This window comes from Tauraco erythrolophus, chromosome 17, assembly GCF_009769465.1.
Source record: "Tauraco erythrolophus isolate bTauEry1 chromosome 17, bTauEry1.pri, whole genome shotgun sequence".
In the NCBI taxonomy this organism is placed as follows: domain Eukaryota; kingdom Metazoa; phylum Chordata; class Aves; order Musophagiformes; family Musophagidae; genus Tauraco; species Tauraco erythrolophus.
The window spans coordinates 11325823-11351446 of NC_141481.1; the positions used below are offsets into that span (position 1 = coordinate 11325823).

At 47.8% G+C, this 25624-nt stretch overlaps 1 protein-coding gene across 3 annotated transcripts; it reads right to left on the minus strand.

The window, feature by feature from the left end:
* Positions 1-462: 462 nt before the first annotated feature.
* On the minus strand, positions 463-24848 carry FBXL18 (F-box and leucine rich repeat protein 18). 3 transcript variants are annotated; one of them, XR_015222636.1, is made up of 6 exons: positions 24815-24848; positions 23613-23813; positions 21173-22713; positions 18183-18401; positions 6004-6437; positions 463-4743 (listed from the first exon to the last, which is right to left on the minus strand). XR_015222636.1 is itself a non-coding variant. In XM_086622290.1 (5 exons), exons 1-5 carry the CDS (start codon positions 24830-24832, stop codon positions 6281-6283), a joined length of 2136 nt encoding a protein of 711 aa, XP_086478416.1. In that variant the 5' UTR covers positions 24833-24848; the 3' UTR covers positions 463-6280. The 3 variants fall into 3 exon arrangements, 1 of the variants encoding a protein (XP_086478416.1); XR_015222635.1 differs by having other exon boundaries at positions 463-3184; positions 4598-6437; XM_086622290.1 differs by having other exon boundaries at positions 463-6437.
* Between the last annotated feature and the right edge of the window lie 776 nt (positions 24849-25624).

Sequence of the window (25624 nt, forward strand, 5' to 3'; positions counted from 1 at the left end):
TAAGACACTTTCGTTCACTTACCCAGGATAACGGCTGTTCTGTCCCACAGCAACACAGCTCAGCAGTTGAGTGCTCGGAGATCCACGGAGGAAAAGCATTTCCTAAACACAAAGTAGCTCTTTAACGTGCAGCCGAGCCCACGACCACAAGCACCACGGTGGAGAGAGCAGCACCCCCAAACCTCCGACGCGGGGGAATGGGGCTGTAAACCCTGTTAGTGCCGCTCACCCCAGCATTCCCAACAGGCGACACTTCCACAGCTCCCAGTCCAGACTGGGGCTAATACACCCAGGCACACCCCTGCCCACACATGCCTCACCGCAGCAACTCACCTCACATCACTTCAACTTAAAACGTCACACCAACGCGGCCCTCCTAGCAGGGTGGCTTTGGGATCTGGCTTTAAAGGGAAGTAAGAGGCAACGAGAGGGACCGGGTTCAAAATCAGTTTCACTCTTTATTTGAAGTTTTACATGCCACCAGCGTACAAGAAAGTTGCACATTCAGAATTCGACTCACTACTAGAACAAAGGGCCAGATGCAAACACAAGTGTCAAACGAGCGCAGAGATGGAGGAGCCCGAACCGAGGAGCTTGTCGGTCTTTGTGATCAGGCTGTGCCGCATCCCGACGGCACTTTGGGCATCGGAGGTGAACCTGCAGTTTTGAGGGCCACCTCCCTTTGCCATCTCCAGGTTGTGACCCAGATCTTCTCTCCCAAGACCGCACTGTTCTCTTTCAACAAGCTAAACGAGCTGTTTTGGTAACATCTCTACCAGAACCGAGGGTGTTTGGAGACCAACTGCCCATTTAATGCTTTTCTGAATTCCCCTTTCTATCAATGCCAGCCGTTTTTACGAGAAACAATTTCCACCCGCTGTTTATAGGGAGAGACGACAGAAATAGGGACTCTCACACTGACATTTTATTTTCAAAGAAAGTTTTGATAGAAAAACATTTTCCCCAGCAGCCTTGGGCAGGGAGTTGCAGCTTCCACTTCAAAGGACAAACTTCAAAAACAAATCCAGTGTCCTAATGGTTTTGTGCTACATTACTTAATTGTCATACAGCTAATTAGCAATGCCTGATTTCACATTCTCTGTACATAGATGAAGTTCACAAAAGAAGGGGCTACTTAAAACAATAAATAAAACAAGGCACCAGGCAGCCAGACTCCGACAACATTAACATAAAACGTTACACTTTACCATTTAAAAACTGAAATAAAACCCCCATCATGATTAAACCTATATTGATCTGTCTTCCTTCAGATCTCCAAGCTTTGAATCTCCGCAAGGAAGGGGGGAGAACGCAACGCAGGAAGCGGGGGCTTAGCGCGCACGTCTGTGTGTGTATTTCGCCAGCGTGCAGCAGAGATCTTTAAAATTCTAATTATTTCCCTATCACCAAGTAAGATCGGGATCAATAGATGGTACAAACTGACCCCTTTCCTCGAGTGTCAGGGGGAAATTAAAAAAAAAGAAAGGGGAGGGTGAAGCGAGAGCGTCAGAGGTCAATGCCACAAAACAATAGATATTGATGTCTCCATTCATTTCAAACAGCGGAAAGGTCAATGCCTCCCTTGCTTCATGTTTTATGGCTGAAATCCTGCTGCTAACAGCAACAATGTTAGTAGTCAGACCTCATCCATCCTTTTTTATTATTATGATTATTTCTAACCAGGTTAGCCATTTTGAAAATTTGACGAAAGCTGGGAAGCAGCAGTGGGGGGGCAGGGCAGGAGGAGAAGAGGAGAAGCTGCCCTGGAAATTAATGGAAGGGATGGTTTCCATTAGTTTTCGAGCCTGTCTGTCCCCCTCACCTGTGCTCCAGTTTGTCCCTCGCTGCCCCCTAAAAAATGAAAAGGGCCTGAAGCAACATCCCTTCACTATTAATCATTATTCCCCGTACAACATCCCAACTGGTTTCTATGGAAATGGTTCTCCTGCTAGAGTACCCCGGCTGCCTGCGCATCTCAAAGAGGCAGGAGAGCTGCAGTGGAAGGAGATTTGCCTCTGCAACACGCAGCCCGGCTCGTGTGGCTCCTTGCACAGGTCTCCCTAGGAGCTTTGGCCGGACACTCTCCGCTGGGACCAGGCAAAGGAGGACTGCATCCCCCCTAAGCCGACGAAACGACTCTTCTGCACCGATTGACTCCACTGTCGGAAAAGCGGCTCAGTTCTGCGGTCACGGGGGGATACCCCACCTTAAAACAGGGCGGCTGGGAGAAAGCACCCAGCACCTCACCACGTACAGTGCCGCTCCTGAACGTCGCCCCAGGACTTTCCTGCTTCTGAAGATCAGCGAGGCGAAGGGCCGGATCCTGCTCTGCTCCCCTGGGAGTCTCACATGCCTGGGCAGAGGAGGAGGCAGTCATGCGAATTAAAGCGAGCAGGGTTGCTGCTCTGCTACCCGTCAGCCTGCATTAGCAGCCCCGGCTCTGCTCTCCGCTCCCGAGGGAGCACCACCTCGCCTGGGGCAGGGGAGGAAAGCGTTTTGCACCCCGGCAAGCTCCCTTGCACAAGGCAGGTAAGCCCTCCTCCCCTTTCACACGTGGGGAAACTGAGGCCAAGTCTCCCTGCACGTGTCTGACTTCCAGTTCGAGGTCCACATCACACTCCTGCCCTGCCTCCTTTCACTCCCATCTCTTCTCCTGCTGCCGAACCACCTTCCCGACAGACAAGCGACTGCAGTCCAAGCTCTCCTGAACGGAGAGGTCGTTGCTACACAGCCTCCTTTCCAACTGAGCTGTGGATACACTGCCATTTTCTAAAGAGACCATGAAATCAGCTTTACAAAACGGCTGTTGAAGCGATCTTCAAACCTATAGTCCTTCTAAGAAACCTACCGAAACACCGATGATTTAGCCCCACCAAACTCCCCACACCAAAACCACTTCACTCTTCAGGTCCAGACCCTCCCAGCCTGCAGGAACCAAATGCCACTTCGCTAAACGAGACTTCGGGCATTAGCAGAGCAGCAAGCAACTTCTGATTTTACACACTAATGGCACTTGTCCCAGAATATCCTTCTCCCAAAGAAGCGCGGACACCTCGTTGGTGGTCAAAGCAAAGATTTCTTCTGCAGTCCCCAAAGATCGGAGGTCTGATTTGGATCGCAGCAAGAAACACGCCAGCAGGGACTGGGAATCCTGCAGAGGCACTCCCTGCGAGAAGGGCACCTTCTGTAATTGAATTCATTTATTTTAGACTACGGACAGCAGCATCAGCAGGCTCAGAGATCACCTCATTAGATGCTCAGAGATAGCAGGAGGGAGATTTCTGGAGAGATGGGGACAGAGACCAGAGAAAAGGAGAGGGAATTTCATATTAAATAAAAGCTAGGAACAAAACGCCCATCTCTCCGTTCTCCTCTCCTCCTCCAAGGCTGCACACCACAGTCTCAGCACTGAGTGGGCTCCAAGTCCCATATATTGCTCTGCTCAGAACATATGGTGCTATGTTTAATAGCCCGGCTCTGCCAATTGGGGACTATTAGGGTGGGTTCTTTTCCCAGTGTAAATGTTGCAGAATATAAATTGTAATTAACACCGATGCCAAAATAGCACTTAGAGAAAATAAGCACATTATTAACATCTGGTGAATCCTGCCTGGAGTGCAGAAGCAGCGGAAATTCTCGCTCACCATAAGAGGATTTGTAGTAGAGATACTGAGCATTGGCCCGGAGTTGAGGAGTGGGGGGTGGAAGGAGTTTTTAGCTTTTTATCACTGTTTGTGTTCTGTCTTTATTACCTGTGGGTGACCTTTCCTAGCCCCGATTATAACTGGTAGCGTTCACACCAGGACTTCTGACCCGCTTGCGCGAATACAGATGTCTAAACGTTATACTCCAGGCAACAGAATCATGGCATTATAAAACATGCCTGATTGTCTGCCCCGGTCCAGCCAGACACGAGGCAGATGGGTACCCTTTGCCAAACTCACTACAGGTCCAAGTACAGCATGTTTCATCATGTTACTCTAACCCCCAAGAGCAAAGGGTTAACACCACCATTAAGCTACAGGTGTTTTCTGCATACCCCTGTCCCCCAAGCCAGGTTTTCCAGTGGGACAGGAACAGGCAAGCTGGCGGTTCTGCCAAACTCTGGCCGGTGGCACAGGGTGGAGGGGAAATCTCTGCTGAGGGTCAGAATGGCCTTGCTCCCGTAGCACGTCCCAAACATCAGGATTCCTCCACAGGGCAAAACAGGTCCCCTTAAGCATCGGAGAGGTGGCTCCATACCCTCAGCCTTCCCTCTACCCTACCCTGAGGCCAGAGGCACAAGGAGGAGAAAGCAGCTTTGCAAACGCTCACTGCCTAACCCTCGCTATTTACTCTAGGAAAGAAACCCAGACAACAACGAGGCAGAGCTGAAGTGGTCTGAGCTGGACAGAGCAGTGGCTCGTGCTCCTGCCAAAAAGTACATCTGATTTGCTGAAGCGAGGGAGAAGGAGAGAAGAAAGCTGTCGGAGAGGGAGAGAGGGATTCAAACAGGTGAGCAATATGACAAGAGGTAGAAAGAACGACCTCACCGGGAGAGAGGGAGAGCAAACAGTGGCAGGGTGCCAAGAACAGGGCACCAGCTCCTGGCACTCACCCGCACGGTGCCTAACGTGAGGCAGAGTCTCAAACGCTTCAGGAGCACTCGCGGCTCAGCTGCAGCCATTCCCGGAGGAGCACGAGCCGGCTTCACCACCGTGTCACCGGCCGCAGACCAGAGACCGCTGCTGCTGGCACCCTGTCCTGAGTGGGGAAGGGAGAGAAATCCAGGGGAGACAGCAGTGCCATGCAGGGGTTCGTTTGAGCAATGCATGGACCTGTGCCAGTAGAAGGCTAACATTAACCTGCTCGTTAACACCGTAACCTATCTGAGCATAAGGGTTACTGCAGTCTGGCTCCAGATTTACACCAGAAAGACAGATCTCCAGGCAGGTTCACACCTGACTGATGGGAAAGTAAGGAGGGAAAGCCCTCCAAAGCTGTGAGGTGCATTTTGCTCTCAAATCTATCCCATCAGACCAGGCTTCCTAGGAGCCACTGATGGTGGAACACCGTTTGGGAGATTTTCATTTTCTTGCGTAGAAAATGCCGACAAGGAGATGGGGACATCATCTTTGGACAATGCTGGGCCTCTCCAGAAAAGCCCTGCTCAACACATTAGGGAGTGTTTAGGTGGAGAAGTTAGACAGCTCCAGTTGATAGCTGTTTTGCAGAAGACAGACCCAGTGTGCTACCACAAAATACTCCAGCAGAAGGGAAATCCGACTGCCACCCAGAAACGTAGCTCCAGGAATTCATAACTCAGCTTTTGGTACAGCTGTCTGATGCTTTCAAAAGTGCTCAGTAAATAAGGCAATATGAAAGTGATCCAGACCACTACTGATGCCTGAGGAAGTTCTGTGGAGCAGAGAAGCTGACTGAAATCACACTGTGAAAATACTTCATAACATCTCTAAAATTAGCATGAGCTCAAGGCATAGGATCTAAGGACAGAACTGGAACACTACATTCCCATCTACACTGCAAGACAGACTGCATTTAAATCAGGTCTGAGCCTCAACTTATTCACTGTAGGCACCATCTACCCTAGGACAAGGATTTTCAAAAGAGCCGAGAACTTTTTCCACCAGACCAACCAATGGAAACTGCATCAGCAAGAACATACCATGGTCGAGGCGCTAATGACCTTAATTTGTTATTCACAAATCAAAAAAAAGAGTCCTTGTGGTACTTCTCAATCAAAGAAAACTTTAAATACCCACGACTGCATGTGTGTGACTACAAATGCATATTTGTAACATAGAAAACATGTGATGCACTTCAATTGAGCAACACGTTTTTGTGCCTCTTAGCTGGCTTAGGCTTTCTACTTTGCCAAAAATAGACCAAAGCAAAGAATGATTTCCACCAATATCACAAAGCACACTGTCAAAGTACACAGGGGCCCTTAGGAGATACACCAGGCGACACGGGAAAGAGAACCATTACGCCAGTTTCTCTTACCTTTAAGGTCAGTAAAATAACAAAGCAATTCATATTAACCGCAAGGAAATACGCATCAGATTCCAGAAGCTTTTCAGACAGGATTTTCAGATGCAAGCAATATTCAACAGATGTTTCCCCACTGCAAAGGACCAGCTTTTTTCATTTTGCAATTGCACCTATTTAAAGTGATTGTACAGCATCCAGTGAGGTGGCCAGGAGCTGAAGATGGGGAATCCAGGCCAACAAGAAGCTATTCCATGTGTTCACGCTGACTGTCCTTTCCGTGCTGTGACAGTCACCACCACAAGTTGGGAGGTTCCTCGGCCACTCTGCTTTTAAACAAGGTAATTTCATCCAAGTGCCGCATGGGGACATCTCTGATGACCTCTGTCAAGTCCTCATGAAGCAGAGGGAAAATGACGACATTTAACGCAGGGCGGTCCGCCTGGAAACTAAATCAGACACCGGTTATTAGCTGAGGAGAAACACAAATTCTCCAGTGCAAGAGAAAGGGATTGCAGGGATATAGATCATGCAGTGGTGGGGGCAAGGAAGGGTTGTCCAGAGGAGGCAGGAGGGGCAGCTGGAAGTCAAGGTCTCCCGCTCTCCTCTCCACATGTCGGCAGGGAGCACAGGCTGGGCTGGCACCCCTTCTCAGATAGTCTCTTGAGCTGACACGAGCCCAAACTGGGCCTAACATGGGAGAGGGGGGAAGAGGTTTTATAAAATAAATAAATGGCAACATACAGGTATTCTTAGAGGATCAGAGATCCTAAGAACTTTGCCCTAGCTGGGCAAGGTGCTTGGAGATAACAATTTAAACCACCTACAAACCAGCGGCAAGTTGCAGAGCCATTAAGAAAATCAGGGCAGAGCAGTGCCAGGCATTCCCTCCGGGCTGAGCCTGGGATTATCACTTCAGGCTGGGTTGTTCTGCCTGCAGAGTCTACGCTCTGCAATTAGAGCACAAGCAAGTTTAGAAAACAGATCTGCAGATAAGCATGTAAGTGTGTGCACACACACATGCACTGCAGCCTCCTTTTTAATCCCAAATTACGGAAAACCTGTCTCGGCACCACAGGACTTTACCCTAATGAAAACACACACAAATGTCCCTGTTTGCCACTTGAATTTTGGGTTCCAGTTTCTGAATCTACAGCCTCAGTCTTTTGGTCTGCTCTTAGAGGAATCTGCATTCTCCTCCTGCCCTGCCAGCTCTTCTTGCCAACATCACACCGCTGGGTCTGCCCTCCAGCACGCATCCGAGAGGCCTGATACGACAGCACGAGAGAGGAGGAGCAGGGTTATAACTACAGAGGAAGAGAACATTAAAAGTTAAACCCATTTATACAATGTGAGTTGTATGAAAGAGTCCAAGTCCCCATCAGCAAATACTCCACCCAAGAGCAACCTGAGACATAAGAGAAATAGTATTATTGAGTGTAACGTAACAAGAGTTCAGTCTTTTAAAGCTGAGAGGTAAAGGGAAGTTATGCTATAGCTTAAGAGTTACATTCTTAAAAGACTTGTGACTATTAGCCTCATGCCACCAAGATGCTTCCTCCAGCCATGTGACATAAGTTCATTATCACTCTAAAGGAGGCAGAATCAAACTGGCAGCATCAGTCCCTTGAGGCTGAACCAAGCTGTGTTGAGTCAAAACAGGAGTTCACTGCTCGACAAACTCTTCTTAGACAGATGTGTGTCTGGAAAATTCCCTCAGCTCATCTTTAGCTCTGAAATGGCCAAATTTCTCTAAAGCAGAGAGGGAATGGCTGGAGATTCAGGTGCTGGAAACACACGTGAAAATCTCAGGTAGCCACACAGCCAGCTGATGAAAAGGCCATGAGAGACTGGCATTTCCCCGGAGACGGAAAGGATGTTCCCATCCACAAACGATTTGGAGTAGAGCTGCCAAAAACATAGCAGAGAAACCCCCATTCCAAGGCTAGTCGCTCAGTCTTGGTGGGTTAAATTAATTAGCCTGAACCTAAATAGTTGAAGGAGTAAGGATTTCCAGCAACAAAACTACCCAGGGTAATTTCATATCTTTCTGCATCACAGACTGCCCTTCACGCCTCATGCCTAAGGGCTGGCAGAAAAGGACACTGCTCCTTGAGTGGATCTGGGGCTTGTGTAGGAACTGAGCAGCTTCCTACTTCCACAGCACTGCCTACGAGAAATCAACCAGCAAATAACAGCTGATCTGGGAGGCAGTTGGTAAAGTCTGCGGTGAAATTACATAAAATACAGCAAATGTCTCTTTGATAGTCCCTCCTCTGCCTCAGCTCTTCATGTTTCTTATCCAACACCACAGTCCTGCAGAGAAAATCATGTTAATAGACCAAGTTTACTGAAGTTCAGCTAGGAAGAAACAGCCATCTCCCCAAGGCAAAGAAACCTCTGCTACTTTCTTTGTATACAGACTCTCCCAAATTAGATCTGCATGCTGCCTTCACACCATATACAAAATTGTAGTTTATAAGCAGCCTTTACATGTAGCTATAAAAACGAGAATTTAGACAAGTTTACATGATAATCTGCCACCAAGACAACTGAAAAACCCCAACACCATAAGTATACCTTCCAAAGATACTGATACAAGAGCTGGACTGATACAAGAGGTTTGAACTTGATCTTAAAAAAAAAAAAAAAAAAAGAAAAGAAAAAAAGAAAGCTTTGTAATTTTCTCCCCCCCTCAACAGGAAACTGTACATTACTGCAAACCTTGTAAATTCCATACCCCAGCAAGTTGACGCCGGAGAATTCTTTCCATGTACAATTTGCGTGATTTAAGAAAAAAAAAAATCAACTGCACATGGTTCACTATTATTCTCAGCTAAACGTGCGTGCAAAGCCTCTCCTTTAACTGCCTGTTAAAAAACACCCTGATTTTAACGAGCAGCTGTCATAATGTTAAACTGGGATTAGCAGTTCCCAAAAGCAGCCTCCCTCTGCAATCTAGGCTCCTTTAGTCCTTCCCCGGAAGGCAATTCCTTTCTTCATACACCTGTCCAGGTGGGCTAGATTAAGTGAGAAGCACTTAGAGCACTAGTTCGAAAGGCCCCAGGCATGAGGAGGAGATAACAAGAAGGGGAAGAGATTGAGTTAATGAGTTGCAGAATAGCTCCTGTAATCTTCTTGACGGTTCTTTCCTCATTCCACACCTGGATGGACTTCAAACTGGATCTACCTCTGCAAGCGCATGGCTTGTAAAATTAAAACCCGAAGGACAGAGAAGGATGTCGACCTGGGGAGACAAAAGAGCTGCAGTTCCAGACATGAAACCCTGTTTTTTTTTTCCAAGGGAAAGAAGCCAAGGATATGCTTGCTTGCTCTCTCCTACAAAACCTCCAGACTAAACTCATCATGATTAATTAAATGAAAGCAAGTTTTCTAGGCAACTGACTAGCAGCCCCTTCAAAACAGATCCTTTAATCAGAAACAACCACTGGGATAACAAAGAAAATACCCACACACACACATATTTTTCAGCATAGCCTCTGGTCCAGCAGACTCAACACCAAACCAATAACCACCCAGCGGGAACTTTTACAAGGAGGTCTCTGAAGTGTCCTCATTTGGATGTGGACATGCAGCGGGCCTGGCTTCAGCAGCTGGCTGGAATCATCCACGGAGCTGGGAAACAGATAACGAAGCACATCCTGCATCACAAATTCTTCCTGGCATCAGCACAGGTATAAGTTCACACTGCAGTTAGACCCTGAATGGGTTTCGCGTGGCTGAAAGGGTTAATGGTGCTTTGTTATTTGCCTCCAAAATTATCCCAGAACAGGTGTGGACTGGACACAGTAAGGTTATTTTCAAGTGAACAGCTTGGTAAATAGCCTAACACTACGGTCTCAATTACTTCCAACCAGCGTGGCAGGATCCAATATGTAGGTCAGGGACAAAGTCAAAAAGAAAGAGAAAAAGTCTAAAGCAAGGCTGCACTTTGATCAGATTTCCTTGATTTTAGCAAGACAAAAGAGTCACTCCCTGGAATGCAGTTATCTCCTGGCAAACACTCTCAGTGTGTGTTTTCAGACATACCTCTCTAGAGGGGCCAGCAGTCCCCAGGATCCCACCTGGGGATAGAGCTAAAGGGCATCCCAAAGCCACCAGAGAATCTCACCAGCCAGCCTGTAACAATGGGTTATGCCCCCCTGCAACTCTCTGCACCGCAGACCCCAGAAGACACAGCTCCACTGCGTTAGGTGCTGCTCAAACTTCCCTTCTCCTACTTGTAAGGAAAGCACAAGGCAGTATTTGGGACTGAAGAATCATAGAATCGTCTGGTTGGAAGAGACCTTCAAGATCATCGAGTCCAAGAACCTATTTCCCCTTCAGATTTCCAGAGAAACCTAAGAAAAGCCCTAAGCCAAATTCAGATGTTTCAGCACATCCCACTTCCCAAAAGCTGGCAAGCAGGAATAAGGGCACACAAGGTGGTATAATTAAGCACTGGCAACAAAAGCAGAACACACCAGATAAAACGAGGAAATATGGTGCATCAGGAGTGGATCAAGGCCAGATTTTTGACCTCCACAAACTGAGATAAGCTTACGGGAAAAGAGACTCTAGAGAAGGAAAGTAAGGAAGGAAACCAGGAGAAGCTTGATTTGAGGGAACAGGGCAGATGTGGACTCCAGTTTATGCGACTCTCACAGCAGCAATCCAATCTCTGCTGAAGTCGCACACCTTCTCCCCCCCCTCCATCTAGACTTCCCCCACAGGCTGCTGAGCTGCTTCTGGAGAGGCCCAGGTTTCCCAAGAAGAGAACTCAGACTGACTCACTTTTTGCCATGTACACAGCTCTTTCACCCACATGCACAAACCCCCTGTTAATCCTCTGCCAGGCACAGCATAAGTCTGTTTTCACTGGACGATTTGTTCACATCTGAAAGTTCAAATGTAGCATCTGTCTTGAAAGCTTCAGCCAGCATACCTGAGCCAGGCTGGAAACTCCCATCCCTGAAGCATGGCACAGTGGAACGGAGGAAGTGCCAGGACAAGCTGGAGCAGCTGACAAGTGGCATGACCCAACACACATACACACACTTTTCTCATCCTTTCAGGGAAGGCCAGACATACACTTAAGATTTGTTCCACTGGCCGTGCCCTGAACTCAGTACCAGGGAACTGCAAAAGCTCTCCTTGCTCACAGTGACTTCCAATAGCATAAAATGAAGCTTCTCCAGAGCATCTTCCAGCCGCACCAAAGAAACTGCAGGTGGGATTCCCTGAGGCCCCTTCTTCTGTGAGCAGAGAGGACTCTTGCCCCCCACTCATCCCTCAGAAGCTTCTCAAGAGGGGCCCAGAGCCTCCACACAGTGACTCTAAAGAAGACCCATTCCCTAGAGCCATTCTCAGTTCCAACCCTGCCAGAGGACTAGCACCGAGCAGACTTCATCTTCTAATCTCAGAAACAGACTTCGAAAGTTCCCAAGGAAAGCTGCTGTGATTCCTCAGGTCGCTCTTAACTCCACGCAATGAGATATTTCCTCCATAAAGTGTTTTTCTTCAAGGGTGTCTTCCATCCCGTCATGCCTACATGGACAAACTGGCATTCTCCCGAGACCTGCAATTTCCCCTCACCTCAAGTCCCATCGTTACAGCCTCTAACCTGAGATGAAGGGGTGTAGATGGGACTCTGGAAGTCGTTTACACACAGCACTGTCAACTCTCCCGTTATCTTCAATGCAGCATCCTCTGCCACTGCATCGTGTCATGGGGAAGGAGCAATCCACATCAAACTCATCCCCAGTAGAGGCAATTTACATCTCTCTGCTGTGGTTTCTCTCTGTAAGGCACGAACGACACTCCGCTACTTCTCCTGTGAGCTGAGGTTTATATCGAACATGTCCGTAGACTGAGGTTCTTACATTATTTTGCCAGCTGAACTCTGCATCAGCCAAATGTGACCGGACAATTAGAGGGGGAGGGAATAAGAACCCAAAGAGCGATGCCAGAGCGCCCAGGACACGTCCTAGGGGAGTGCTCCGCCAGAGCAAGCTGAAAGTTATTTCCTAATCTCTTCCACAAATTAAAAAGCTACTGCAATAACTGCTCAATTAGATTTATTTTACTATGGAAATGCTTTAAAGCTGCAGTTAATGCTTCCGTTCAGCCTTTTACACCCTCATGAAGAGAAAGCACGACAGTACTATTCCAATATTATTTCTCAGCCAAGAGAGAGAGGACACTCCTTGAAACCTATTCCATGCACAAACCAATCTACCCTCTAAGGAAGGTTTCAGGACTGAATTTCCTTCAAAATACATGAGCTAGCAGTTAGAACAAGCCACTGAGTCAACCACAGGAATGCATTTAAGAAGGGGCTATATTCCTACCCCCAAAAGAAGATTCATTAATATGCCAAATTGAGGATGGTCCCACAAGCCGTGCTGGCTTGTAAAGTAGTCGAACCCACCCATAAACAACATCCCTGGTAGAAGTGAAGGTGTCCAGGCCACACCCCAAGCAAAGTCAGCCTTCACCAAGTCCGCCAAGGAATTCTTGGGTAACGCAAGCTGACAAGGATGCAGTTTGTTATTCAGTCTGTGACAGAATAATTCAGGGGTTTCTAAGAGCAGGAAATGAAACAGACAATGAAAGCTGGAACAGGATGCTAATGATTCACTACACCAGCCTAGCGATACATTAAGTCTTCTGCAATCAGACGCAGGGCCTGAGCCCGCAACATGCTTAGGCTAGCGGAGTGGGATTGGCAGCTACTGCCGTGGCTCTGGGATCCAGGAAAGCCAGCAGTGTACTGAGAGGGAGTTTTTCAAGGTCAGAAGGAAGAGAAAGTGGTGAAGGGATGCAAAACTAGCTTGAAAAATCACAAATAAGCCCCAGGTGGTAATACCAGCTTTTTGCAGCGTCAATAGAATTACAGCAGTCAGGTGGGCAGTGCAGGAGGGACGCTGGAGGACTCTGCTGAATTCAAAGATGTTCTTGCACTCACTTACTGCCCTAACATCCCCCTCCCACCCAGTCTAACAGCAAAAAAGATTACCCAAAAGGGCTTTTCTGAAGCTGAGCCCACAACAAGAATCTCAGGCAAGAGGAATACTGCAGGGACATCCAGGGCAATAGCAACGAAGGAGAGGGGAATGCTTGGCTCTGAGGTGAGCAAAAATTCGTTTGTGATAGTTCAGTCCTGTGCTAAATGCCAGGAGAGGGACTGGCTCACTCAGCACTTTCCAAATACTCAGTTTCACCCCCATGCTCCCACCTGGAAGCCCTATTTCTGCAGCTGAATCCCAGGAGGGTGCTCCATCCCTTCAGTGAGCATCACGGCTCTCAGAGCCACACAGGGCCACTGGAATCAGCAGTTTAAGAAAAGGTAAGATCCAGCCAAGAGTTTCATGTTAAAAAAGGACAATAACAAGCAGGGGAAAACTTAGGTAACACTACAGCAGCTTGAATAGTAAGATCTAATTCAGACTGAAATAGCTATTCCTGGAAAGTGGAAGGAGTCCTACTGTGAAAGTCACTTCCAACTAAGCAGTGCTCATACCTAACAGAGGCAGAAGTTAGTGTTTCTCTTTCTCTGGGTCTTGGATCCCTGGAATAGACAGATTGTCCTAAAACAGTAAAATTCTCTGCACTGTCCAGCACTGGTTAACCCTCAGAGTCACGAGTCGCACGCTCGCTTTGCAAAGCCATTTGCTGGAGACAGACAGACAGCGTGGCTAGGGGAGCAGAGCGGAGAGCTTGAGCCAGGAATGCCAGCTCCCCACTCCGACCCCACAGCTCTTGGACACTGCTGTACCAGCACCCCAGCCAGCCCCAGCCCTCTGCACCTTCCCCCAACAGCTCTCAGACCCCAGGAAATCGCAACAAGTGCTTTTGGGAGATGTGAGCAGCTGAGCCCAGCTTCCCACCCCCCTCCCCAAAACACACTTCAGCCACACCACAATCTTTCACTTCCCGACCACGACCACGCTCTCTACCATGGCTGAACGTAGATTGCATTTCTATAAATCAAAACTCTCCTCTATACCTTGACACTCTCCCTCTATGTATGAAGAATCCCTAATGACACTGCACTCTCAGTGATTTTTTTGTTTTGCTTTGTTTTTTTTTTTTTTTTTTTTTTTTACTGTTGCTTTCTTGATCTTTTCCAAGGTGTTTTTTCCAGGACTTTTCACAGGCTTGTACTGCCTGATGTCGAAATCATTACAACGATCCTTGAAATCATTACAATGATAGGAGCTATCAAAACACTTAAGCTAAAACCAACAAAATTCTAAAGGAACACACTGGAAAACAAAACCTGTCCTTGAAGCCAAGGGGATATTTGCCAAAGCATCTCCCATCTCCTCTTCCAGCCTGTTTTTTCCTGGTAAGCTTCACCAGGAAAGCAACTACTTCTGCACGTTTGTGAAGTGCCCACTAACCACGCCGTGTAGCTGTGCAATCCTGAAGTCATCCAAATTCCTTGCCCGCAAGATTTCTAGGGCAGAGAAACACAGGCGTATAAATACGATTATTTAGCATGCAACACACCAGTAAGCAGCGGGACACCTTCCATAGGTCACAGCTCCATCTACTGACTATTTCACAAAATAACAGTGTGGAAACCCTCGGGGAAAGCTGCTCCAAGCAAGCCCCGTCCCCCCAAACCGGGCTTTGGACACACGGCTCTTCGCAAACATTTAGAAAGAATCCCAGCACAGCAACGGAGTCCAAAAGGGAGAAGCAAATCTCTGGAGTCACACTTGAACCTGCAACTGTGGGTCCCTGAATTGTGGTATTTTAGTTTTTCTGGAATTACTGCTGCAGTGTTTTTAACAGAAGAGTTATTTAAACACAGACAACGCGCTTGGAGCTAAGCACTTTGGCAAAGTTAGGGTGCAAGCATAAAAGGGAAAACATTGTACTCGTTAGATCTGCCACTATCTGAAGTGTGGCAGCAGCTGAGCACCATGTGATAGAAAAAAACACGTCATTTTATGGAGAAACTGAGACTAGACCATTGTCACGTGTGAAAGCTGAGGGAAGATCAGGGAAGTGGATACGGATCACTCAAGCCACATCTCCCACTCCAACCACCAGGCCCTTCTTACGTGCACAGAGTATCTCCCTGAACCATAAAGGAGATTACCCCTCCCATGCACACAGAAGGAAAAAAAAAAAAAAAAGAATAAAGAAAAACACTGCAATGATTTATCTGCCCAGAGGGAAACAGTCTTCTCTAAAGCTCAGAGGAGACCTTGCCCTTGCAAGCCTCTTGTTTGCTGATGAGGGCTCCCGGTGGGTGCTGTTCTGCTTACCATGTTTCCCTGAAAAAGAGGCAGAACCGAATCAGAGGGGTTTAAAGACTTAAGTACGTAAACTAATTTGTCCCAAACAGCAGCAAACTTCAACCAGAAAACTACCCACAAGAAAGCTGGACACCACAGGGCTTGGTTTGGAGCTGTCACAAGACGAACAGATTTGAGAACAATTCTTTCCAGGCCAGTAGAACAGAAATACATTACACTAACCTCATTTTACAGTCAAACAGAAGAGTTTGAGAATCATTTCAGGCTTTAAGCCAGTGTGAAGCAGGAGATTCAATATCCAAGCTCCCATCACCACACCCTGTACAGACACCATCTTCCAGTACACCTCAGCAGTTGAAACCAGTCTGTTCTCCCCACATCGGTCCCAGCCTCCCTGTGATCCGAACCCTCCTGTGCATCCACGTCTGAAAAAGGATTGCACTGCACTACATTGCATTTCCAAGCCCTACCACCCACAGCAAACTACTGGTGCATATGTCCAGCCCTAGGCCTTTCCAGTTCCCACTTGCATTTCTTCTCTTTTTAGAGGCATTGGGAGAATGGGAGTGACTTTGGCCCCATCTCCCTTTACAAAAACAGCAATTACTTGGCTGCTCCCAGTCTAAACAAGACCATCTCCATAGCAGTAAAAGAGGAACTAAGCCTTAATGGGACCCAAGGAATATGGATCAATTCCCCCAGCTCAAAAAGGCTCACAGCCGTATCTTCCCTGCTCTCACTGCCTCCTTCCCACTCACTCTCCATGTTTTCCCTGCACACACAGCATCTGCACACATTCCAAATAATAATAATAGAAAAAAAAAACTAAAAGAAACCCAAACCAAACAAAAGGATAAATCACCTTATTTCATTCTGGCACAAGGATATATAACTTCAAACTTGCTCCCCAATAGGATCTTCCAATTTAAAACCCGGATTAAAGAGATGCTTGCAACACATTTTTAGAGGAAGCCATGCTGTGTGAATTAGAGCCTTATCCACAGGTTTAAGCAATGAACTAGCTCACACATGGATTTTAATGCACATCTCTTTGCCCTTGGAGTAGTAGACAAAATGCAGTCAAGAGGAAGTCAGTTCCTGACCCCATCTGAAGGCACATTTGTGCAAGGATGAGAATGGGATCACTGGAAAAGTCACATGGTTAAAGACTCACTGATGGCTCGTGGAAGACTCCAGGCTTTGCTTACACATCATTTTCTGTATTTTGCTCCTTCCATTTTATTACTAGAGACAGTTGCATGAGAACGGGATCTTTGTTGCTTAGGAGAGCATCTGCTCCCACTGCTTATCCTCCTCCTGAAGTCATAATCTTACGTGACATCAAAATCGTTTCCAGAGCCACCAATTACAATGTCATAGAAGATTATGACTTCAGGTGTAGAATTTGCAGTGGGAGCAGATGCTCTCTTCAGCAAAAAATACAACAAACCCTTCAGAAATCCTGTTTCCATACAAACGTCTCTATTAATAAAATACAAAAGAAGAAAAATAGTAAGACAGCCAGAACTGTTGCTAAATATAAAAATAGTTTTTAACATTTCCACAAGGCATCAGCTGCTCTTTGGAAAGTTCCCAGGGTTTAAATTATTAAGAGGTACAGAATGTAGTGAGAATCCGTCCATGACAGAGAAAACGAGGGAGAAAAGACTGCAGAACAGCGTATTTCTGCTCAGTAAGTGGACATTAAAATTTTGGCCAGTGCCGCAAAGGCATCTCAGAGGGGAGGGTAAAATGAAAAACGGGAACTGCGGATTCTTGGTTCTTTCTAAGGATCCCCAAAGCACAACTGACATCCACCAAGGAATGTTTTTAAAGACATGAAGCCCTGTGAAAAACAAACTCAAAGGAATCCTTGTCACATCATAAGGAATTTACTTAGATGTTTCCAACAATCACTATCCCAGAAGGACACAGAGCCTTTTAGAGGCTGTAACAAACAATCTCGTGTGCAGTTTGGTAGGTAGCTAATATAGTTATAGGCTCTTCTGGATGTGATCCACGGAAACAAGCCAAGTGTAATAAGTCAGTCTGAAGCTGGAGAAAGGCTGGGAGGAGGAGAACCCTTTAGGATGCAGTAATAATGCTGTGTGATTTGAAATTTTTATTAGAGCTTAACAGGGCAAAGCAACAGTAGGTGACAAAGGAAACAGACTGAAGGCGGAGAAAAAGCCTTATAGAAAAAAAAAAATAATGGAAAGTCTGTTGCATGGGAAATATTTTGTAAGATGACTGCCACTATTAGAAGATTTCAAAATGCCAAGCGTAATTAAAAGCTCTCTTTTCAAATGCAGTTCACGGCTCACACACAAACGTTTCCCACCACGTGAGCCTCAGAACACTGCAAGGGGCCAAGCGAAACGCATTTAAGAACTGCCAAACGTGCAAAGGCAGTTTGTACCAATTCTCCCCCCCACACACCCCCCGAAGAAAAACCCTTCACAACAACCCTTTAAAGGCTTTGAATTGCACTGCCAGGGGATTATCAGTAAGTGACATTTACAAGTGATTAGAGGATGGAGAATTATCTTAGTCACTTGTGGGAAAGGAGGAAAGCTTCAAGGTCAAACCTCTCGGTACTTAAAATGTCGGCAGATGTTTTGTTTACACAAAAAGTGTCACTTGATTTATGATGGAGCTTTACATCCAGAACTTCAACTCAGCCAACGGAACTGCAGAGAACATGGGTGGGAATGGAATCAAAAATTCATATAATACCTTCAAATATTTCACTGATTCACTCTTATTAAAATAAGAGGCTAGTTCACGTGCCAAGTGGTTACACAGTACCTATTAGCTTCTTGGAACAAGTGCTCCAAGCCATATAAACCTTGGCAAGCAAGGAAACGGAGATAAATCTTCAACAGCTCCAGAAATCCCACATCAACCCCTTTCCGCACTCACCTCCGGACAATAGATTGCTGGAGATTTTTGCAAACGGTAAGAGATTCTCCCATAAACATGTGGCACATGATGACCTCAAGGCAGTTGGCCATGAATGACATCACTGCGTCAGACTGCAGAGTCCCACTCCGGGAGACGATGCAAAGCCGCTGGAGAGAGGAGCAATGACTCAGTGCCTGGAAGAACTGGGCGCCCGCACAGAAGTACGGCTGTTCCAGCCTGCAAGAATAAACAAAAACAAGTCAATGGGCAATTCATGTTTGGGCCACTTTCAGACAGGAGGGAAGGCAGCACATTCATGGGGGGCTGGTGAATGGAGCAACCAGGGTCTCCCACCACCTGTTTCACGTACACATGCGATAACCTTCTACCTGCTTGCGCCAGCGGCACAGCCTAACAAACCCCACATTGCAAGCAAGCTCTGACCTCTTCCTTGCTATTGAATGGTGTGTGCTAAAGGACAAGGACACAAACGGGCAGAATTCCAGCACCCACAGGGAGTAACCCTGCTTTTGCAAGTTTTCCAAAAAGCGTGTTGGGTAAGATGGGCCTTAGGTCTCACCAGCAGATCTATTCTGGTCTTATGAGAAGCACAGCCTGGCTTTTGCTACCTGACACCCACCAAGCCCTTGATGTGAAGTTAGGGGCTTACTGCTCCGGCACACCAAATGCTGATCAAATTGGTCATCTTCAGTTTACTGCCTAGAGAGCAGCAGGCATGAAAAATTCACCATGCACGCATGGCGATGCGGAACTTGGGCCTCTGAGCCAACAGAGTGACCACAACCAGCCATCCCCAGTCAGAGGATGGCAAAGGATCAAAGCTACTGCTCTCCCACAGGAAGAATAACCACCATCGATCCAACCTTTATCTTAAACACTTGGCCCAGAGAAGAGAGACAGGCTCCTCTATCATGGCTATCCACAATCTTGCATCACAGCCCAGAGCAGGAAAACAGAATGACATGGTGAAGACATACCTGACCAACAACGGGTCTGCGTTTTAACTAGCCTGCAGGAAGCAGAACCTGCTCGGGGTTGGTGTCACCAGGAGAGTACAGATTTACTACAGGGCCTCAGAGCGCTTGGGAATCCCAGTCATTGGGTCAGCAAGGCCAAGAGCTCCAAGAAGGTTAATCCATTAGGTGATAACAAGCTGTCGGTCCCAACCTGAACTGGATAATCTCTGCGTAGGCTTTTGTAGTACGCGGAGGTATCTCAGCAACTTAATCCTGTTAATTGATAAATTCTGTTTCAGAGACTCAGCTTGCAACTGCTGGTCAGGTAGCGTTGCCTGATGAGATCCTAATAGCCCATAATAGCCCACTTTGGGTAATAGTTTAAAATTAACATTAAGGAAACGGGAAGCCTGTTCAATTTTCCAACAGCGTTATTGCTCCATTGTAAGTTTAGGACAAAAAGCACAGAATCTTCTGCAGCCTCAGAGCAGGTTTCTAGGTTAATCTCTGTGGCATGACAGCTCCATACTTGCAATACTGCCTTTCACTCACTAGATGACAATGTTGCTTTGGAATAGCCCCTTAAACCAGTTTCTCAGCCTGGAAAATGGGGAGGGGAAAAAAGGGTAGAAGCAGCAGAGAATCAGTCAAATGAAAAGGAAACTACATTATCAGGAGGAAGTGCTAAACACTAAAATCCTCTTAAACCTATTTAAAACCTTAGACTTTACTCAGGAAAGAACAATGACAGCTTACATCGAAACTCCTGGCTGTTACAAGGAAACACCCTTGTTCATCCTTTTTTCAAGGCTCGACGCTGCCTCCCATCTTTATCACTCGTGGCCTCCATTTCAAAGTCTCTGGAAACTACAGGGTCTAGACTGAGCAAAGCAACACTGCACAGCCAAACCTCCTTCCCACATCTCAGTTCTTCCACGGAATTTATTTTCCTGAAGGTTAAAGACACACTGACATGCCCCAAGCCACTAAGCAACTGAATTTCCAACAGCTGCCATCCCCTGGATGAGAGACCAACACTCTCCTTGTCTGTTATAAATGGGAAGTGGTGAAAAATGAAAACCCTCCCAAGGTGTTTTAGCCACCCTGGCTCCCTTCACCAGTGCAATGGATCAGGAACATGCACACAAACACCAGTCACAGCTGATGAGCAATAATTTTAGTCACACTATAACTGTCTTTGTGATCACAGGAGTGACCTTGCTGTTACTACAGTTTGGCATTTTAGACCCATTTTTTGAACAAAGGATGTCAACAGGACCGACAGGTCTAGCAGCTTCACCTACAGAAGCTGGTTGAGGGAAAAAAGAAGGAAAAAAAGCACCTTTCTGAAGTAATAACATTTGTGTTCATACAGACTGGTGCAAGGAAACAGTCACAATTCGTGCCCTTTGCTTTCGTAAGCACATTTTGGCTACTGTGAAGCTCCTTTAGGATCATATCCTCAGTAGGATCCTTTAAATCCTACCAGGAGAGGAACACCAACTGGACAAAGTCTAAATTTGGAATGTTTTCAATATATTATCAAGGAGAAAAATAAAGAGGCAAGAATTAATAGAAACCAAAGACAGAATCTCAGTGGGAAACCTGAGGAGAACTCTAAATTATCTAGAAATTGTAGGAGTCTCTTCCTGAAAATTTAAGAGATGTACATGCACACAAAGCCAAAAAGTCTGCAAAGGCATGTAGTATTTAACCTAGCCCTGACAGGCTGCTAGCTCCTAAATATGCAGCATCCCCTCTTCCTTATCTAAAAGGAAGGCAATTGCAGCATAGACACTTTTTGCTCTTAAAACACTGGTTAAAGGGCACATCCTCAGCCCCCAAGGACAGCATGCAATGCCTTCCCATTCTCCATAAGCCAGGAAGGAAAACACCCAGTTTTCAAGCCACTGCAGCTACTTTTGACCAGAACAGGAACACTCGCAGTTTTAACATTAGCCACAACAAATCACACGCTGCGTTTCTGGAGACGCGCAAACAAAACGGGGATGTTCAACAGCAGCCCCTCACCTGAGATCTCTCAAACACTTGCAGTGTTTCAGCATGTCCATGAGAGCAGACATATAGACCACTTTCCCCATCATGCCCAGGTTGGCCAACGAAAGAGTCCGCAAATGCTGGCACTGCAATCCAACGTTAATGAGCCCAGAGCCAGTAAGAATATTTGGCAGTTGCGCTAAGGTGAGGCTCTGCAAGTAAGTCAATTGGCTAATGGCAGCCACCTCTGAATCCCCCACGCTTTGCGCCCTGACACAAGGAGGCAACGAGTTCCGAATCGCTGGCTCATTGCGGGGCATGGCGGAGGAAAAACTGGACCCAATTATTTCTAAGGTTTCCAAAAATCGGAGGCTTCCCATCAGAGCCCAGAACACCGAAGAGTCTATCTTCTGATTTGCCTGGTCCGACAAGTTCCTCGGATATGTCTGTATCCCGATGCGAACTTTCCTTCCAAATGTTTGCGGCACCAAATTAGATGCTGTGGGAGGCTTTTCCACGTTGGCAGCAACATCTGTGATGGAGCAAACCGGTAGCGCTAACGAGAGCAGGTGCTTTAGCCTGGACAGGAGCTGGCACAAGTGATTCCCTATGCTTTCCGGGCTGTGATGGTGAGCTGCAGAGAGGTTGAGGTGTCTCAGGTTGCAGCAAGACACTACCAGGCTTTCCAGAATGCTACTGTCAATGTCATCTTCCGCTTTTCGAAACAAGGACTCTGGAGCCAGACAGTGAACACAGCCACTGAGATTCAAACTGGTCAAGCTTTTAAGATCCTTCCCACCATTAATAACCCTCTGGATCAGGTGACCACCAGACAAGGTGCATCGGCTAAAGCTGAAGTAGAAAGGGTTGTTGAACTTCAAGTGTTGCAGGAGCCCAGAGCCATTAATCCAGGCCTTGGGCAATTGTAAAGCATCCAGACGTACATTTCGAGCCATAGAGTCCAGGAGGTTTTTGGTGGCTCCCGTCTCCGCAAAGCTACCGGGGGCAGAAATGAGGAAAGCATGAAGGTTCTCAGGTGTCCGATCACTTAGCACCGCCAAGTACAGCCTCACCACCTCCTGATTAACGTAGCCAGGAGCCAGCCTGGCATAGAAGACACGGAGGTTCTGGTAATGGGGCACATTGCTCTCACCTACCATTAGCTGCCCAGAGAGCATAAAACCTTCTCGCGAGCGATCAAGGATCTCAAAATAAAGGAGCAGTTTCTCAAGGCTAGTGCAGCACGGAACGACACCATATGACGGCGTGTAAAGGGTTTGCTTCAATTCCGAGACACGGCTAAGAGTGGCTTTGCACTCACTGCTTAGCTGACTGGCATCGAAACCCGGATTTACATCTATCGCCAGGGAGCGCAGGTGCTGGAGCGTGGACAGCATCTTTGAGAGACGGAGAGAGGTGACGTGGCACCCAGACAAGTTCAGTTTTACCAGGTTCTTGCACCGTGTTACGTGATCAATAGTGGAGCTGGGCAGCCAATAACACCCAGCCATGTTCAGCTGGTAAATCTCTTTTCCGATATCCCTCATCAGCTGCTTCACTTTGTCTTTGTTTACCTGTACTCAAACAAAACCAGATTCAATGAGATATATGGCAATGGTACGTACTGACTCAGTTCCCCATCTGATGATGGGGATAACAGCGGTTAGCGCTTAGATTATGTGGCTCATCCAAAGGTTCTGGGACACTAGCACAGTCTAAGAATTATTATACTGATGGTAATTGGCTTAGTCTGCCATGCTTTGGACTCTTAAGACTACACTTCCTTTAGCTTCTTAGTCTGTGCAGTCCTGCACTTCTGACTGTGAAGCCAAATCTGTTCAGGGACTGATGGTGGAATGGAGGACCATCTCCATTTCCTAATAGCAAAGCTATTTCAGCAGAACTAGCTATCTACCACCGAAACTCAAATTCAAAGCAGCATGTTTCCATTCTCCTTCATCCACTTTCCTCTTTTGGAAAAGAGTAAGAAAGGCTTCCCCTCGCCTGCACTCGGTGATATAGTCCTCATAAAACGTATCACCTTTCATTCCCAAGCTTTATTTTTGTTATAACACATATACAATTTCTGGCTTAGCTGACTGCATGCCTGATAGCAACATGCACAAGATTTTTTTTGCACAACAACATAGAAAATGTATTTTGAGAAAATGATAACTTTACACAACCACAGCCACAAATGGAAAGTCACATTTACTTTCATTTTAGCTTCCAGAAACACAGAGAAGATAGTTATATAATATACCATTAGTGAAAACTAAGGGAGCACAGAGCTGTTCTAACAGAGCATTCTAGAAAACAAATGCTTTTATAAAACAGTTTATTGTTTATTTGATTTCAGAGTTAAAGAGAATTTAATTTATGCAGACACATTGGGAAGTTCTACCTCTTGGCGTTTTTTCGGAAGTCAGATTTCTCTTCATAGCTAACAGAAGAAGCAAACTACTCTCCCCACCTTATAGTCTTTCTGAAGTAAAACTGTATGTGTTAGACTCTTGTCAAGGCAAAGCATCGCGAGTTTCCTGCAGGTTCTCCTGACGTTCAGGACAAGGTCTGTGCAAGGGACGTAGCTGAGGATGTGCAAAAGGATCTCATCTGAGAACTCCATCAAGTTGATACCATTACTTTCCTCCTCATTCTCCTCACTTACGATCTCCTGGGGCGAGAAGAAAAAGAAAAAAAGAAAAACAGAAAAGCTACTAGCTCAGAAACTTCCGCAAAGCTTGCGAGAAAACAGATATCCCAAGCCTCATAAAGTGAGACAAAACAGAAACACTTGAATCTTTAAGTACTTCCATCTGCATAGAGAAACGAAAAGTTTTCCCTTATAAGACAATATGGTGGCAGTGCAAAACTTCACACAAAGCCACAGAGAAAAAAAATATTTACATTCATTCCACTTTTGCCACTTACTTCGCAACTGGGAAAGTGACTGTCCCTGGTTCTTTCTAAATATAACGCAGCAGTCTCTTTGTACATCTTTCCTCTAAGCACCACTCGTTCCAACAACCTTAAGAGTTACATAACCACGCGTATAGCTATAGACATAGAGATAAGTAAATATATAGATACAGACACACAAACAAAACTGCGGTCCAGCATCAGATCACCCACAGCTCTTCTGCCACACGCTCACGCCTGAGCCGTACGAGACCACACGCTCCAAAGGGCTCCAAGGGGACAGGAAAACCCCTTTGCTCCTCCATCCCACGCTCCCTTCCTTCGGCACCGGGGTGACGAGAGGCACCGCACCAACCGCACCCCAAACCCACCGGGACCCCTGACGAGGGGGCGACAGGGCGCACACAGCCCGCCGCGCTGCAGGGGCCCGGCACGGCCCCCGGCCCGCCCCGCCGCGGTGATGGGGGCTGCAGGGGGCGGCGGGGACTTCAGCGCCATCGTTAATAAAGTCTGAATTGGCACGAATGCCCAGCCGTCCCGGGGAAACCGCCGCCATTGGAGCCCCCTCACCGCCCCCAGCCCCTCTCGCCTCGACCCCAGCCCTGAGAGCTGCCCCAGCTCCCCCCAGCCGCAGCCCAGGAAGGCGGCGGCAGAAGACGAGCCCCGCTGCAGCCCCGGTTAACGGCCCTCCGAGGGGCCGGAGGGGAGGGGAAGCGGCAGACGGGAAGAGGCTCCCCCCACCCCGCCCCGGCTCACCTCTCCACAGCGTAACATGGCAGCGGCCGCGCGGTCCGGCCGCCGCCGCCTCCCCCGGGCACCGCTCGAACCGGCCGCGTCCCGGCCTGGCTCCCCGCCGGCCCGGCCGCCGCGCGGTTCTTCCGGCGCTGCCATGACCCCGCTTCCGCGGCGCGCCGCACCCCCGCCGCCCCTCCGGCCGCCCCGAGCCGCCATCTTGAGCGTGGCCCGGCGTGCGGGCGGGAGCGGGGACGCCAGCCGCTGTTCGGCGCCATCTTGAGAGGGGCGCCGCCATGATGGGAGTGGCGGGTCCATGTCGGGGCGCTCGCCTCAGCTGTGCCGTCCCCTCACGGTTCGGCTGTCAGAGCGGGGCGCAGCGGCGGCTCAGCAGCGAGCCGAGGGAGCCCCGCCGGTTCGGCGGGACAGCCCCGCTGGGCTGTTCCGCGGTCCCCAGAGCGCTCGCTGGGTTAGCGTCCTGGTTTTCCAGGGAGGCAGTGGAACATTTGGGAGAACAATCCTCTCCCAGATCGTGCTGCGGGCTGGAAGCAGCCGGGACGTGGATATGGGAGACAGGACACCCATCAGCACCGAGCGGGTTGGTGCAAACAAGGGGGCCACAGATACCACCCGCTTCCTCCCGGGAAAACCCTAAATACAAACCCATCAGCTTCGGGTTCACTGGTCATTTACACGAAGATGATTAATTTGGGCTCTGACCAGGCGAAATGTTCTAACTGCGGCTGCAGGTGTGACATAACGATCCTTCGCCTCAGTGGTGCACAGAGGGCCATGTGGAAGCCATCCAGGACTGCTGCGAGCACAGCCACTGCA